Source organism: Mus caroli, chromosome 3 (assembly GCF_900094665.2).
Source record: "Mus caroli chromosome 3, CAROLI_EIJ_v1.1, whole genome shotgun sequence".
NCBI classification, from domain to species: Eukaryota; Metazoa; Chordata; class Mammalia; order Rodentia; family Muridae; genus Mus; species Mus caroli.
This window is the reverse complement of record NC_034572.1, coordinates 66131317-66147824: the sequence shown is the minus strand read 5'-3', so window position 1 is coordinate 66147824 and position 16508 is coordinate 66131317. Positions and strand designations below refer to the sequence as shown.

The 16508-nt window shown below is 32.7% G+C and overlaps 1 protein-coding gene across 1 annotated transcript in view; it reads left to right on the top strand.

Moving 5' to 3' along the window:
* Positions 1-16159, top strand: part of Si (sucrase-isomaltase) — a 70849-nt gene extending 54690 nt beyond the window's left edge. The window contains exons 38-48 of the mRNA XM_021158399.1: positions 988-1121; positions 2062-2096; positions 2181-2297; positions 3924-4072; positions 6533-6617; positions 6700-6756; positions 7290-7414; positions 10559-10647; positions 12903-12952; positions 13157-13324; positions 15660-16159. Of these exons, the coding sequence (XP_021014058.1) occupies positions 988-1121; positions 2062-2096; positions 2181-2297; positions 3924-4072; positions 6533-6617; positions 6700-6756; positions 7290-7414; positions 10559-10647; positions 12903-12952; positions 13157-13324; positions 15660-15728 (1078 nt within the window). The 3' untranslated portion in view covers positions 15729-16159. The remainder of the gene's footprint in view (positions 1-987; positions 1122-2061; positions 2097-2180; positions 2298-3923; positions 4073-6532; positions 6618-6699; positions 6757-7289; positions 7415-10558; positions 10648-12902; positions 12953-13156; positions 13325-15659) is intronic.
* Positions 16160-16508: the final 349 nt, after the last annotated feature.

The following is a 16508-nucleotide window of genomic DNA, read 5'->3' as shown; positions in this document are numbered from 1 at the left end:
TATATGTCATATATCATATATATGTGCATCCCACATATGTATATGCTACATATACATATATGCTAGTATATATGTGTGTATATATATATATATATATATATATATATATATATATATGCTTATCAGAAAGAGATAGGTAAGGAAGTACTTTCATGTTGAAAGATGAAAAATGAAAGGTGAAGAAAGATGCAGATTGTACAAATTAATGTATCTTTGCATTAGGTTTAAAACTGAAATATATTTTAATAGTCCAAGTTATTAGCAATTCTCTCTAAGGGTAGAAGAGCAAAAGAAGAGTAATTATAAACACATTTGTAGACTACATTTTCTTGATGCGATGTGACTAGCGATAAATTACAGAAGTAAAGTACAATGATTGCTTTTTCAAAAAACAAGTAATCCTTTACAGTTTCCCATTCTTCCTATGCTCTTATGCAAAGGGTGCTTTAGCAAATGTATTCTTCCGAGTTATATGTAAAATAATATGGATAAGATGTAACTGAGGAGATGAGCTTCACGGAGTTATACATTTAGACTTATATGCTCTATTGGATTATAAGCTTAGTTAATGTTATTTATAGTTAACTTACATTCGATAAAAGTTCAAAAAGAAAATTTTCATGTTAAATGTACATGTCACTCTAGTAAATGTTAGAAGAGAAGAAAAATGTCTGTCATGCCTGGAAGAGTTTTAGTATATAGTGAGTGAAGTGTTAACTGCGACGGGAAACCTGTACCATAAAGTTGATAGTATGTTTTATAAGGTTGTCTCAGTAGAAATATTTAAGACAGTCATTGTGACACAAGCTTCTAACTCTAGCACCTGGAAAACAGATATTTGAGTTTGAGGGAAGTGAGGTATATAAAGCAAGTTCCTGAGCAGTGAGGTCTACACAAAGAGACTCTTTCTTTTAAAAAGAAAAAAAAAAAGAAATATTTAAGGAAAATGGATGATGTAAACATGGAACTTCTGTCTTCATTGTACAGTGCATTACGGAGCACCACTGGCCTTCGAGGGATAGTCATTTCTCGGTCCACATATCCCACAGCTGGTCGATGGGGGGGACACTGGTTGGGAGACAACTATGCAAACTGGGAGAATTTGGAAAAATCACTCATTGGTATGTGATTCTTATTTTCTATCAGTACTTTTTATACTTTTCAAGAAAATATTTACTTCGTTTTGTACTAGGTAAGTATCATTGCTAAATTGTAAGATTTACAATGTAAGCTTTTTTGTGTGTGAAGCAGGACACCACTGAATTGTCACTTGTCAGGCAGATATAATCAAGGATATTTTAGAGAAGTAAATGACAGATGATACGCAGCTAGTTTATTAGGATAGAAATATCTTTATCCCTTTTGGTTTGTTTCCAGGTTGAAAATGAAAGAGTTTGAAGAGACAGTATTTTAAAGCAAAGAAAGAAATTAGTATATATTATCTTCTAGAGAATAAAAATCACTGAGAGATGGTAAAGAAAAAAGCATCCAACTAAAGTATTTTCTAACAGTAAACACATGGCAAAGGATGTACAGCCAACCACTCTTTTGATTCTAGACTTGAACATAATTGAGTAATGATAGATTCAAACCATGCTTAGAATATCTTTACCAAAGAGATGAGAAATTATATTCATTTATTTTATTGAAGTTCTCATTTGTTGTATTACTTAATAAAGGTAATTATGTTCATTCCATATGGTAAAATAAATGACTATAAATGACTAAATACCAGCAAAAACATTTATTTTAAAAAATAAAATTAAAACAAAGCACTTCTACTTAATCTTACGTCACTATGTTACATTTCTAGCTTATTCGTGCTTAAATTATGTTATAGTGTTATTATCTTAACACATATGATCTCTTATTTTTAAGAATATCATTAACACTCATAAGTACAATAACTATTATTTTAAGTTTTATAAGAGAATAACTTATTATTAATACCAAAATATTTCATTACTAAGAACTAATATACAAAGAGAACATCTTCACTGATAAAAGTAAAATACTAAAATAAATGAAAATAACAATATAAAATTTTATTCTAATTTTTAGGTATGCTGGAATTTAATCTTTTTGGGATACCATATGTAAGTAGATCTGTTCAGTTTATATTTGCAGTCTACCTATTTATAAATAGTACTTGATATGTATTAAATATAACTATCTTTTAGGTTGGAGCAGATATCTGTGGTTTCTTTAACGACTCAGAATACCACCTCTGTGCTCGTTGGATGCAAGTTGGAGCCTTTTATCCATATTCAAGAAATCACAACATTCAATTTACTAGAGTATGTAATTACTACATTTATATCAATTTTGTTTTACTTATTTTTCCCTATGCAGCCTTATGTTGTTTGTTGTCGCTTCAATTATATTTTACTTGACCATGTCATAATGAATACTTCAAATCTTTTAATATTAATGAAGTAGTAGTAAGTATGGTCTGAATTGTACCAAGAAAACATGGCTTGCTTACAGAACACACATACTACAGCTGATCGATATGATTTTGGAAGAGTTAGGGGGAAAATGGTCTACGGTAGAACGTATTTCAAACTGGGACACCGTTACAACAAAAATTTCAACTTGAAACTAAATTAATTTGAAGTATGATGCATTTGCAATAATGAAGGAAATAGGAAGATCTAAAAGCAAATGCTGAAAAGGCAACTTTAGTAATTGAGAAACAAGAAAACACAGCATGGCTCGTAGGAGCAGATTTCTGGGCAGTGGCAATCGCTGAGAGTTATTAACTTATTTGTATGCAATTTTGAGTGTTAGTGATTAATTAGATGGAAAACTGTGAACAGTTAGAAGCAATATACTATTATGCACTAGCTTGTGCTATTGCAGAGAAAAGGAGAACTGGTCAAAAAGCAGGTCAGTCCAAGGTTGCCAATAGAAAATGTCAGAAAGACACAGTAGTAGCACATTTACGGATCAACAGATGGAGAGAGTGTGTTGAGAAAAGATTGTACTATTCAAATTTTACTTGAACTAGGGGGAGGGGATTTATTTTCTTAATAATCAAATTACAAGGATACAAAGCAAGTTAGGACTACATTTTGAAGCAATTTTAAAGGCAAGCAAACTATGGAGAAATATTTTGAAGACCTATGAACATTGTAATAGAAACTTGTTACTCTTTTAGGATATTACCACACTGGAAAAAAAGGACAGCTATTTTAAAAGGTCTGGATAGGGAGGGTTTAGGGAATATTTATGGAGAATGTGTGTGTGTGTATATATATATATATATATATATATATATATATATATGCTTAAATATGTAGACTTTCTTCTAATGTTTCATTATATTATAATGTGATTTATTTATGACACATTTATAATTAAAAATGTGTTAAAGTCAAATAAGTATGAGTTATGGAGAATGCAGTTGAGGATATTTATGAAGTAGTATTGCACCATTAATATTACTCCTTTAACTTGAAGTGCATATTCCAAAGGAGACGGAAATTCATTCAAGATTAGTGTGCACATTCCTCCTGTGATGTGACTAGTATATTAATTTGTTCATTTCATATGAGACTGTATGGTGGTGTGTGAGGTTAATATGATGAGATCCACTTATCTCTTGATATTTCAGGCAACATTTGTCTAGCAAACCATATCTTTTCTTTCTGAATTTTGCAGCCCAAGATTGAGTATTACCATAGCTGACAATATATGTATTTTCTTTTAAAATATGAACTATACTTTGTATATATTTACTTCCATCAAATAAAGCTTTGGATTTAATATTCATTATCTTATTAAAATACTAATATTCTACCACTTTCATTATTCATATAAAATAGAATTAAGGCAGCATGGGAGATTTTTATAAGGATAGTATATAGAACATAACTTAATAATCTCTAATAATATATTTTTTGCATTGTGCTTTGTTTCAGAGGCAAGATCCTGTTTCCTGGAATGAAACTTTTGCTCAAATGTCAAAGAAAGTTTTAGAAATCAGATACACGTTGCTGCCCTATTTCTACACACAGATGCATGAAGCCCATATTCATGGTGGAACTGTCATCAGACCCCTAATGCATGAGTAAGTGTTTTATTTTTTTCTTCAACGAGTAGCTTTTGATTACTTTAATCTATTATCTACTATAGTATAATATTTCATAGATGCTTTATTATATATTTTGAGCTAATAAAGGGTTTACATAAATAATTCTAATAAGCCCACTTGTGTATTCAGTTAGCATATAAATTCCCCTAATAATTAAACAAGTAATACTTTAAAATAACCTCTTTAACTTATTCACGAGGCACATAGCTTCTCAAATCTCCTGTATTAATTGAGTAGTTAGATAAGGTGGCCTCCAAATTTCACCAATGATAAACTAATAAAAAGTCACAACTGTCTATTGTAACTTAAGAACTAATACTCAAAATAAAATTATTAAAATAATAAATTTCAATTGTATGCCTTCACTTTTGATTGAAGATTAAAAGATGTAGCAAAATGAGAAACAGCAGTATGGCCAGCCCTAAATGGAATACCTCTACCTCTTAAGGCTCAGCAATCATTGTGTGATAGAGAGAAAGACTATGAGAGCCAGAGAGACTGCAAATGACCACAAGAAAACAGTGTTTTCCACAGACAACAGGGATGTTTTACAAATGAACTCACAGTGCTTGGGCAGTGTTCTCCAAAGTTTCTGCAAACTCAAGCCAGTCAAAATCCAAGCACGGAATGGGAAAATAGACAGGGAATCCTACTCCTGGCTGATGAACTCTTAGTAATATATGAGTCTTAGCAGATGGAGAGTCAGTTTTATGTGTCTAACTCCTGGAGGGTTGAACATGTCCCAGGGGGTTGTCATAGACTCAGTATAGAGGCAGCACTATTTGAACGCAATGGGATTTTATAATTAAAAAAAAGTGGAGAAAGGTTTGGGAGCACAATTAAAGGATGTGATAATTAGAAGCAATTAGCAAATATGACCAAAAGAAAAAATAAAATCTCAAGGAAAGTATATTTAGAAAAAAATGAATAAAGTTGGTAGTAAAAAAAAAAAAAAAGGACGCTTCCATTTGAGGAACACGGAGGTTGTGTTCTTAGCTCACCTGCCTGCCACTGCCCCTCTGTTCCCCTCACCATCTACTGTCACTCCTCTTATGTTTCAGGCTAATCTGTTTGCTTCGTTAACATTTGAAGCTTTGATTATGGATTCTGAACAGTTCTTTGTCCTGCTGAGAGTGCTTCAGCCTGTTTCACGGGGAGTTCAGAGAGGGCTAAACCCCAGCAGCCAGTTTACCACTATGCATGTTTGCTAATGAAACAAAAGCAAAACTAAATCTAACGTTTAATTTCAATAGCATAACATTGTCCGGTGACTATTTCTGAATATGTAACTTTTTTTTCCTATGGTCATTTGTTTTCAGTATTAGACATCAACTTACATATGCAAGAATCTTTGATGACATAATGGTGTGTCAGTCAATAAGCAGAGCTTTAAGATAGGCAATCTTTCCCTCCCTCTGCCCTCTCTCACATCCCCTGTGATTTTTCTTTATCTCTTGGCAATCCTCTTGCCTCAGATTATAGGTGTAATCCTACATATCTTGTCTTAAAAATTCTTCTGTTAAATTAAAAAAAAAATCCATGCCGTGATAGTTTTATAATCTTTTTGCAAGTTGTCTTTTATTGCTGCTTTCAATTTTGTTATTTACTAGACAAAGTTAATATTTGAGTACCTGTATTAACTTTCCTCTATAAACGCTCCTCCATTGTGCCTTGTTGTTAAATTGAACAAATATTTTTTAACAATCTTTTTTCGTTTTTTGTTTGTTTTTGTTCTTTTTTTTTCTTTTAAGTATAGAATAAAGTTTATTCAGTGCATGAGGAGAGGAGTAGAGGCAGAGAAAGGCAGAGAGAGAGAGAGAGAGAGAGTAGGGAAATAAAGGCTGATCGTGAACACGTGGAGAGAGGGCTGGGAAGGGAATGGGAAGCGGAGAACAAGAGCAAGAGCGAAGCAAGAGAAGAGTAAGAAAATTAGAAAAAGGTGATGGTGAAGCAGGAATAGGGTAGTGGTAATATCTGACTACATCTGGTTGGCTTTGGGTGCGATGTGTCTCTAGGGATCCCAGAAGAACGGGTATGGGGGATGTTTGTCCAGTCTTAGGAGAGTTGGCTGTTTCCTGCTGTCCAGGGTCTGTGGATCCATCTGAGGAGCAGTCAGAAGGAACAGGTCCAGTAGAAGCATCTGAGTCTGTGACAGGAGATTGTAGCATCTGGAGGCTGCTTCTCTGGAGCTGTCCTGGATTTTAGTTTTACCCAAAAAGTCTGTACTGTTCAACATTGTGTCCGAAGTAATGAATGACCTTTTGTTTTAAATATTTTTGAGCGTGGTTTTCAATTAAATCTAAAAAATAAAAAATTAAAAAAAAAACAAAAAACAAAAAACATACAGCAAATTGGGATATCAATAAACATTTTCTGTTATTCAGAAGAAATTACATCATTCGGTTTAATTGAATTATTTGTGATTCTTTTGTCCAGGTTCTTTGATGATAAGGAAACCTGGGAAATATACAAGCAGTTCCTGTGGGGTCCAGCTTTTATGGTGACTCCTGTCATTGGACCTGTAAGTATGATCATTTGTTGTATTATCAAAATTCTAGAATTGTATTTCAGATTATTTCAATGACTTTATCTTCCAATTCCAGTTCCAGACAACTGTGAATGGCTATGTTCCTAAGGCTCGATGGTTTGACTACCATACAGTAAGTTTTGGTAGAATTTGGGGAAGTTAACTAAACACACACACACACACACACACACACACACACACACACACATATATATATATATATATATATATATATAAAATTTATAAATCTGTGTATTTTCCATTTTAAAAATTTTGAATTGTTTATGTGAAGTTAATTATATTTGAATTAAACTAACATATCATGGTGCAATTGATTTATTTTGGCAAATAAGCACAGAAATGAGTTCCATATGACAAAGTTTTGTTGCCTTTTTTGGCTATACAAAAATGATCACTAAGAATCATGGAGTTCTCCATTCTTTGTGACCTCTATGTCTAGGAAACCTGAAACCAAATAACATCTGAGAATGAAAGTGTAACCAGGACTTTAGGATACACTTTAAATCAGAACATTTTTAAAATGTGTGTTTTCTTCATTTTTTTTCAGTAGAAAATTGTGACATTTGATTTCATAAGTGTGCTTTCTTACATCTTACATTACTGATTATGTCATTTATCACTACCCCCTTTTCTTCTCATTACCAGGGGGAAGACATAAAGGTCAGAGGAAAACTTCAAACATTTTCAGCTCCTTTTGATACAATAAATCTACATGTCCGGGGAGGTTATATTCTCCCATGTCAAGAACCGGCACAGAACACATATTACAGGTAAGTAAATTATTTTTAGAACTGTAATTGCACTTTATAAGCTACCTGGCTGTAAAAGTCAGTAGATAGAAATGTCTGAGCTTTCCCTCCATAATACTTCTGTAGTAACACGGCTGTGTAGTTATAAACAGAAGGCATGGCAGAAAATGAGGCTATTGAAGAACTTTAGTTTTCCCTGCTCCCTAACCCAACTGGGATGAAGAGCCATCCTGGTAGATGGCACCCTTAAAGCTCTGAGGCAGTTGAGTATCTGCTGATCTGGGGAATTGCATATTTTTTGTGAGATGCAAATAATCCTGTCCATTCTTTTCTTTAAGAGGAACATTCACTATAACGTAAATATAACTTCAAATGAAAAGCTTCTGTTATCACTCCACATGCAATAAATGTTGAAGACTCATGGAAAATTGTCTTCCAGTGATACATCCCTTTAGAAGTGAGGCTTCCCTACGAAATGCAAACTAAAACTTCCTGACTTCTGTACTTAATATGCATAAGTATTCACAAATGAAAAGTTTGTCTTATGAGGCTTTAATTTTTAACTGACATGGAAATAATGACACTTCATAAAAATATTCATTTCTGATTTTTTTGAGGCAGGGACTTAAATAATATAAACAGATTTTCAACTTCTCATGTAGCAAAAAAGGGTGACCTTGAATTCTGATCTTCCTATCTCTGCATTCTGGGTGCTGCTGGGATTTCAGGTGTTTTCTACCTTGCTTAGCATGTGCAGGGCGAGAGCTCATGCCATAAGAGAATACTGGGTAAGCTGTCTAACTGAGATACATTCCCAGACCTGAAAACAGTATTTTTGTAAGACTCTCTAGAATACAAATATGAATTGTAGAAAAGCAAGAGGAAGGTATAGAGGTTTCAATGTCTTTGCCATTTTCACAGCCTCTGTATCACAAACAGCTCTAACATATTTGATGAACCTGCCTGGACATACCACTTTCACCCACTGTCAGTAGTTTATAACAGGGCTCCTGCCTTTTCTCTTTTGATCTGTGGTCTTAAGAATAATATCACATAGAGGAGACCCATTATTCCGAGCAGTCTTTATTTTCTATCTGACCAATTCCATGGTACCCATAGCAATCACAGCCTTTAGCGTTCAGCATTTGCTGCTCATAGGGTGACATGGTTTTGGAACGACATGGCAAGGAGCCTTTTCAGTGTACTTTCATTTGGTTAAGACTCCATCGCATAGTCCTCCCATCTCCCAACATTTTATCTTATTGATTTATCACTGAATGACATTTGAGTTCATGAAGCTCACAGAGTCCCTATTATTTGATGACTTCCCTTTGATTTCCATTTTGTTTCGTTGCCTCTACCTCCTCATTTCCATTCTGTGCTGTATTTTCTGACTGATACTTTGTGGAAATAAAGATATCCATTAACAATAAAGTCAATTAACAATTAATAATGGTTGTGGTTAATATCCATTAACAATATAGTTAATAATAGTTCCTGATGGGTAAAGTTGCAATTCCATTCTCCTTTAGCCTTACCGTGAGTGGGGACTGGTAGATATATAAGTGTTTTGAATTTCATGTTGTTATTTATCACGTAATAAAATGCCTGGTCCATTTATTTTTATAATTTTTAAGGACTCCTACTGATATGTTCAATCTCCAAGAATCATGAGTAAATTCTGTGACATGGTCTATGTAAGAATGACTCTAATTTCGCTTCTTACTCTCAACTGTGGCTAATTCCTGGAAAGCTACAGGACAGCATCCCAGAGGCCATAAACAAAGAGTTCTTAACTACTTGAGACATTTTTCCATATATATATGTATATATATATACATTTTATATACATATATATGTATATATAGAGAGATATAAATGTATATATATATAGAAAGATAGATATAAATGTATATATATATATGTGTGTGTGTGTGTGTGTGTGTGTGTGTGTGTGTGTGTGTGTGTGTTAAAAAACTCTTAGTTTCACTGAGAGAGGTTATTTTTCTACAAATTTTTTCTGTTTCTGTTCTGAATGTCTCAAGTTATATGGAGTTTTGCCAACATTTACAAAGTAGAAGAGTATAAGCTGTAAGACACTTTAACATAATTTTTCATATGTATTTGTAAATTTTGGGCTCAATCAGACTTTATTTTTTCAAGACAGAATTTTTGCTATGTAGTAGAAGTGAACATTGAAATGTGATGTTCCTGTCTCAGTATCTCAAGTTCTGGGAATATGAGATTAAAGTAATATGCCACTATGCATGCAATTTAACCAGATTTTTATATTTATAAGATATAGTTCCTTTTGTCTAAGTAAATATTAATATGCATATAAACATTTGTGCTTTGTCATACTCACCTACAATTCGAATGTGAAGTTGCTAAAAAATTGAGCTCTAACATTCTGGATATGTTAGGAAACTTAAGAATAGGATGTATTTCAGTATCTGTGATTATATTAAAGCAGAAAAGAATAGTTTGTTAAAGAAATGCCTTTTCTAACAATTTGATGCTGTTAAACCAAGTTATTTATCACACACTGTTATATAGTGATCTGTGTTTAATTTATAAATAGACCTATGTAGGCATGAGCTGAGAGACATTACCAGTTAAAAAGGATGAACTTAGAACTATTTAGTTATTCTTTTAATTATTATTCATATGCAATTATAACTCAATATTTTATATATTGAAATGTGAAGAAATTTAACATTGAATGTATTAAAAAAAATTGTATTACTCGGGCTGAGACTACAGCTCAGTTGTGGAATGTTGGACATACATGTGTCTGACCCTAGTATATGAGAGAGGAATGGAAGGAAGAGGGAGCATTGGAGGATGGGAGGGAGAGACTGATTAAAATAGTGATGCATGAAAGTAAGTGTATTTGTAAACCTAGTGTTTTCAATTACTATGAATGAGTTCACTTCTGATTAATGGTGGTAGCTGAACTCTTAAAGCTAAATGACTTTTGAGATATTTTGCATTAACTATGATGAATTTCTTTTCTGCATGTCATTTTCTCATTTTACAGAAGTAAACTTCTTCATTTTCTGTTTAGATGTTTGTTTTCTTAACTTCCATTACAATTCATATTCTTACATGACTGCATATTATAAAATATCCTCTGTAAACATAGAATTATATTTTTTCTTGTAGTCGAAATAATTACATGAAACTCATCGTAGCTGCTGATGACAACCAAACAGCAAAAGGAACTCTATTCTGGGATGATGGAGAGTCGATAGGTAATTCTTCCATTCAGATATATGTAAATGACAGCTGCTGAGATAATCTTTTCTTGTGTGCTTTGTAAAGGTTGTTCTTGTATTATTTAAATGTTGATTTCTTACCTTCAGGAGAGTTGAATACAGGCTAGGCCTTGGTGTTGTTCTTTTCCTTGGATAATCATCCACTTGTGTATTTTGTAAATATTCTTCACCTTAATCTTCTGATTTATTTAATAATGATCTGACTGCCTGTAACATGACATGAGAGAAAAGGCAAAACTTTTTGTCACAGATAGGACCTCTGGGAAAGAATCAGGTGTTGATGTTTGTGTGTGTGTTTTTTTTCTTCAGCTGGAAATGAAGGTGAAAGGTACCAGTGCTGGGACTGATTCCATAAGAGAGTGGTAACAGGCTACAGGACAGGATGTGGAATAGAATAGTTGGATTAATTTAAGAAATACAAGTTAGCTGAGAGATAGCCATTTAAGGCCTATGCTTAATAAATAATAGTAAGTCTCTGGGTGATTATTGGGAAGCTGGTAAGTTAAGTTGAGATAGTCCAGAGATAGACAGTATGCATATATTCTTAAATTACACTGTGTCAGCTATTGTACTTTAAAAGTTGACCATAAGGCTAGACATATAATTTAATGTTCAAGGAGTATAATAATTGCTGGAAACAGTACACATAAAAAGTTTAAAAATTAAAAATTAATTTTTCTTTCTTAGTGTAAAGAGATACCTAAGAAGCTAGCACAGAGACATTTGCATTGACCTGATCGGTCAATGAACAATGTAAGCTATATTCCATGTGTCATAATGAATGCAGAAACATATTCTAAAGCCAGAAATTAGTTCAGACTCCTCACTGTGTTGCTATTGATTTTGCTTATCCTTTTAACATTCGATGTTTTGTTGTTTGTTTTATTTTTACCTTAACTTGAAAACCTATCTTACAGCTAAATTTATTTTTATGATATTCATGATGGTTTCTCAGCAAAAATACCTAGACTAAAGAGCTAAGCCTCTCACTACATATGATGTGCTCTCCATTGGCATCAGATACACCTAAAGATTTTATTAAGAGTACATATTCTGCCGGACGTGGTGGCGCACGCCTTTAATCCCAGCACTCGGGAGGCAGAGGCAGGCGGATTTCTGAGTTCGAGGCCAGCCTGGTCTACAAAGTGAGTTCCAGGACAGCCAGGGCTACACAGAGAAACCCTGTCTCGAAAAACAAAAAAAAAACAAACAAACAAACAAAAAAGAATACATATTCTGAGAGTTGGGGAAAACCTCAACTAGTAAAGAGCTTGCTTTGAAAACAGAAAAATCTGATTTCTGTGGCAAGAATTTGGAACCCTAGGTGGCTTTTTTGTTGTTGTTTTATGTTTTTTGTGTTGTTTTGTTTTGTTCTCAAATAATGGTAGTATGCCCTTGTAATCCTAGACTGAGGAATTAGAGACAAACTTATCTTCCATATGAGGTGTAAGCAATGTAGTCTGTGGTCTATGTAACAAGCTCTAGACTGGTGGGAGAAGCTGTCTCTAAAACAAAACATTTGGAATAACTCACCTTTCACAAATACATAAACACAAATACATATATGAAACCATACATGCATACATAAATAAATAAAATCTAAATGTCTATGTGAATATATAGAAAAAATTTCATAGCATAATATCGGTTTTGGAATCAGCAAAATTTTTCGCAAGTTAATTTTCATAAAAGTAATGACACAATTGGACCACAATTTGCTCATTTTTCCATGTGTGACTAGATGAGGAATTGGAAAACATCAGGTTTTCTATGCTATGCAGTCCATGTATCTATCATATATATATGACTGTATCTTTTTTCACCATCTTATAAATCCTCAGTTATTGTATGGGTACAAGAAAAATAATGTGTTTTTAAGTTTCTTCATATTTTGTCTAGTGGCAAATTTCCTTACTGTATAATGAGAATAGCCTTAATAATAGTGATTATTATAATAATGACAATGCTCCTCTCCTTTATTATTTCTGTTATTATAATTAAATACAGTAGAAATCATTAGTAAGTGTTAGCTATATTATTATTTTGACAAGATGGTCTTTAGATAAATTCATGGATATAACTTTTTAATTTGTTTTATGTGTATGTTTGACTTTATTCTGAAATTCATCAATAGAATATAATATCATTTTTACCTGAGAAGAAAAATAAGTATGCTATAATTTATTACTGTTCTTTGAAAAGAAAATGACTTACATTTTTTCTCTCTCCAGACACATATGAAAACAATCAGTATACCTTGATAGAATTCAATTTAAATCAGGTGTGTAATATCTTCTATATTAAATTTTACTAAATAATGTGTGGAGTTTCACTCCCGATTCACTATATAAAGCACATTCCATAATATACTTGAATAACTTATTTGCTATCCAATGAGATTCATGTTAGATCACAGTTATGAATTTTCTGACTATTTACTTGAATATTCAATGGAGACTTTATTTGTTTTTCTTTGGCTTTATAGAAAACTTTAACAAGTACTGTATTGAAAGATGGGTATAGAAACAAAAATGAGATGAAGCTTGGAAATATCTCTGTATGGGGAAAAGGAACAACCCGTATCAGTGAGGTTAATCTGAGTTACGGTGGAAATAATCAGCAGCTTTCATTTACTCAAGATGAAGCTAAGGAGGTGGGTGACATAAACATGTGCCTTACTTACGTATGCCTCTGGAAAATATCTACACGATTCCTCATGGTCATTGCCAGGACTACAGAAACAGAATTACTAATAAGCTGTGCTATTTGCCAGTTATTTAATTTCATGATGCTTACCTATTATTTATGTTTTAATATCCTTAGTAACTTTTTATACATATAATTTAGTGGCAGCTATTTTACAATTTCTCTTACACAAGATTCCAAATGGCTATCACCTGGAACAATTCCTCAAATACTATTTTTAATTGTAAGATTTACATTTGAGCATTGCATATACCTTAGATAAAAATTCCCTGAAATTGTTTGGAAATTAATGTAACTTCATTTAGGAGAATGAATATTGTCAGGAAAAAGAATAGGGACTCTGAGCCAGGCATCAGAATTCTGTGTCAGAACAGCACCACTACCCCAATGGCTGTGTATTTTCTCCTATAATTTTGGGCCTTTCTCCAAATTTGGTAAATATATACACACATGCAACTTCTAAGTTTCTTTTCATCCAAGTTCTGTGAATTCATGACCAATAAAGTTGGGCTTAATAAAAATGTGTATTTAAGAAATTGTTTCCTGTGTTTCCCCCAGGCAAGGCCATGTGTTCATGTCTGTAACTATGAGAAAAACATGCTTTTCAAATTTAAATTTGTCTGGACAGAGCTAGTCATCAAAGAGTCAGTTTAAAGAACTTAATTCACAAAATTACAGGTTGTCCATCTTTAGTTTGAAAGAAAGACTGCTTTGGCCAAGTTGAGGTTCTAATGGACCCCAAGCTGTTAGTTTTCAACTTCACCAGGGCCATGGTCTCTTTAACTTGAGTCTGAACTCTAGCTGTATTGTCAATTTCTAATCTGGCTGTCAGATTTACTCTTCAACTTAGAATATAGTCTTCTACTTTTTCAGTGATAAACTCTTTTTACTTTATTTTTTTAATTATGTCAGCAATGAGTAAGGGAAGTAGTTTAGAATATTTATTGACCTTCCTTGGGTTAATTATTTAATCCTACAAATCTATGTTATTTGGAAACATTGTCCTGGCTTATAAATTTCTTAGTAAAAATAATACTGATTTAGTATTTTTGTCAGAGGTAGAAGAAAAACCAATTTTTTAAAAAGGCAAATTGGTTTTCCAAGATGGAGGTTTTATTCACCATTAATCACTCTTTAAAATAAATTGGATTATATTTCTCTTTTCTGTGTCACATTGAAAAAGAGATGACATGCATTTATATCCTTTAATATATAGTTAACATTTAGTAAATAAGCCTCATGATTTCAGTATAAAAATTGAAGTGCCTAATGATAGTTGGTCAGGGTCAAAGGAGGTATTCCGAAGTATTATAACAAGTTTATTTGGGACAATTATATCATGTTAAAAAATAGTCTTTCAAAAGAAGTTTGTTTCACTAATTCTAAACCTTTGCAATGCTGAGGAAATTACTTCAATGATTTGTGAAGTATTTCATTTAAAATAGTAACTATTGGCAATCCCACATAAGTCTCTGTCTGTAAATCTCATGCATAAATACATACTTCAAAGCCACATGTGTTGATATCCAATACTAAACAGTCACCACTGAAAACAGACGAATCATAGCATACAGAATAAAAAGGTTTGATTTCTGTATTTAGATAATATTTGTCAGTAAAAACAACTAATGGGAAAAGAGGACATGAATTTGAAAAATTGCCAAAAGGAGTATATAAGTTAGGAAGAAGGAAGAAGGAAAAACTAAGTAAATAGGTAACTGTAATCCCAAAAAATGTATACATATACACACGTGTATGCTATTTTATAATCAACTTGACACATATGGGCATATCTCTGGGACTTTATCTTGATTATGTTTACTGATATGGGGAGACTCAGTACACTGTTGACAGCACCATTCCATTCCATGAGTCTGTGTCCTAGAGTTTATGAAGACTATGTGAGTTTATCAGTAGAAAAAAAAATACACATATCCTTGATTGATGCCATTTACTGTGAATGTGAAATGATCCAATATGATGTGATCTGTGATGTGACATGACATGGTGACATGATGAGGGGAGTATTACTAGCTGCCTTTAAGTTCCAGCCATGCAGAATTCCTGGATATGTTGAACTATAAACTGGATTGTAGGCTAAAACAAACCTACCTGAGCACATATAAAACAAAGAGCACGTATGAATACCAACATGAAAATTAGAAGAAGCTACATCTTATGTAGAGATAGACTGAGATGAAAATAGTGTTTGTTAAAAAAGAATGACAAGAAAAACATAGTTACACTTAAGCGATTAATTTAAACTTTACTTCTGTTTTTAGATACTAACAATTGACCTGAAAAATGTAAATGTTACTCTTGATGAACCAATACAAATCAGCTGGTCATGAAGATCACCATCAGTTTGAATTCCTGAGGAGGAATTGATATCCGGTCCATGGTTCTACTTTCCTGACTACCTATTTTCTTTAAAACAGAATTTTCATACTCCTTATCTAATATTTCTCCATTGTATGCATCAAAAGAACTGCTAGCTAGTTCTATGAATGCAACCTGGATGTCACCTGCTCAGCAGGCTTAACAGGATTTGAATAAATTATAATACTTTCCAAGCAACAGCTAAACCTGGAAACTTGTATGCATGTAAGGATAAGACCAAAGAGAGTAATTGTTAAATTAACACAATTTTTGTACGTATAAATTATGCATAATAGTACAATCAATTGTGTAGACTAAACTTATTTAACAAATCACAACATTTAATAATTTTGTACTATGTATACGTCATTACGAAACAGAAAATAAAAGTTGTATAAATACATTAGTATGTGGGTTTTTTCCGTTATTTTTCAAAGAAGTTAATGCATTCAGGTTGGGAAGCTAAAATGAGATGTTACAGCATGATGTTTTAATCAAGAACATCAAAAACTCCCAGAACTTCATTCTAAGAACAAAGTGCCTGCAGATCCTTCAGTGTACAATATACATTTTTATTGACAGATGGCAAAGAAGAAAGCAGAATGATCTTCTTCATATTTTTACTTTACTAGGTATTAATACTCATACAAGAACTCTACACTCATGACTTAATTACTACCAATGATCCATTTCCAAATGGCATTATATTGGTGCTTGAGCTACACTTGTCATAACTCCAATGTTTAATAAAA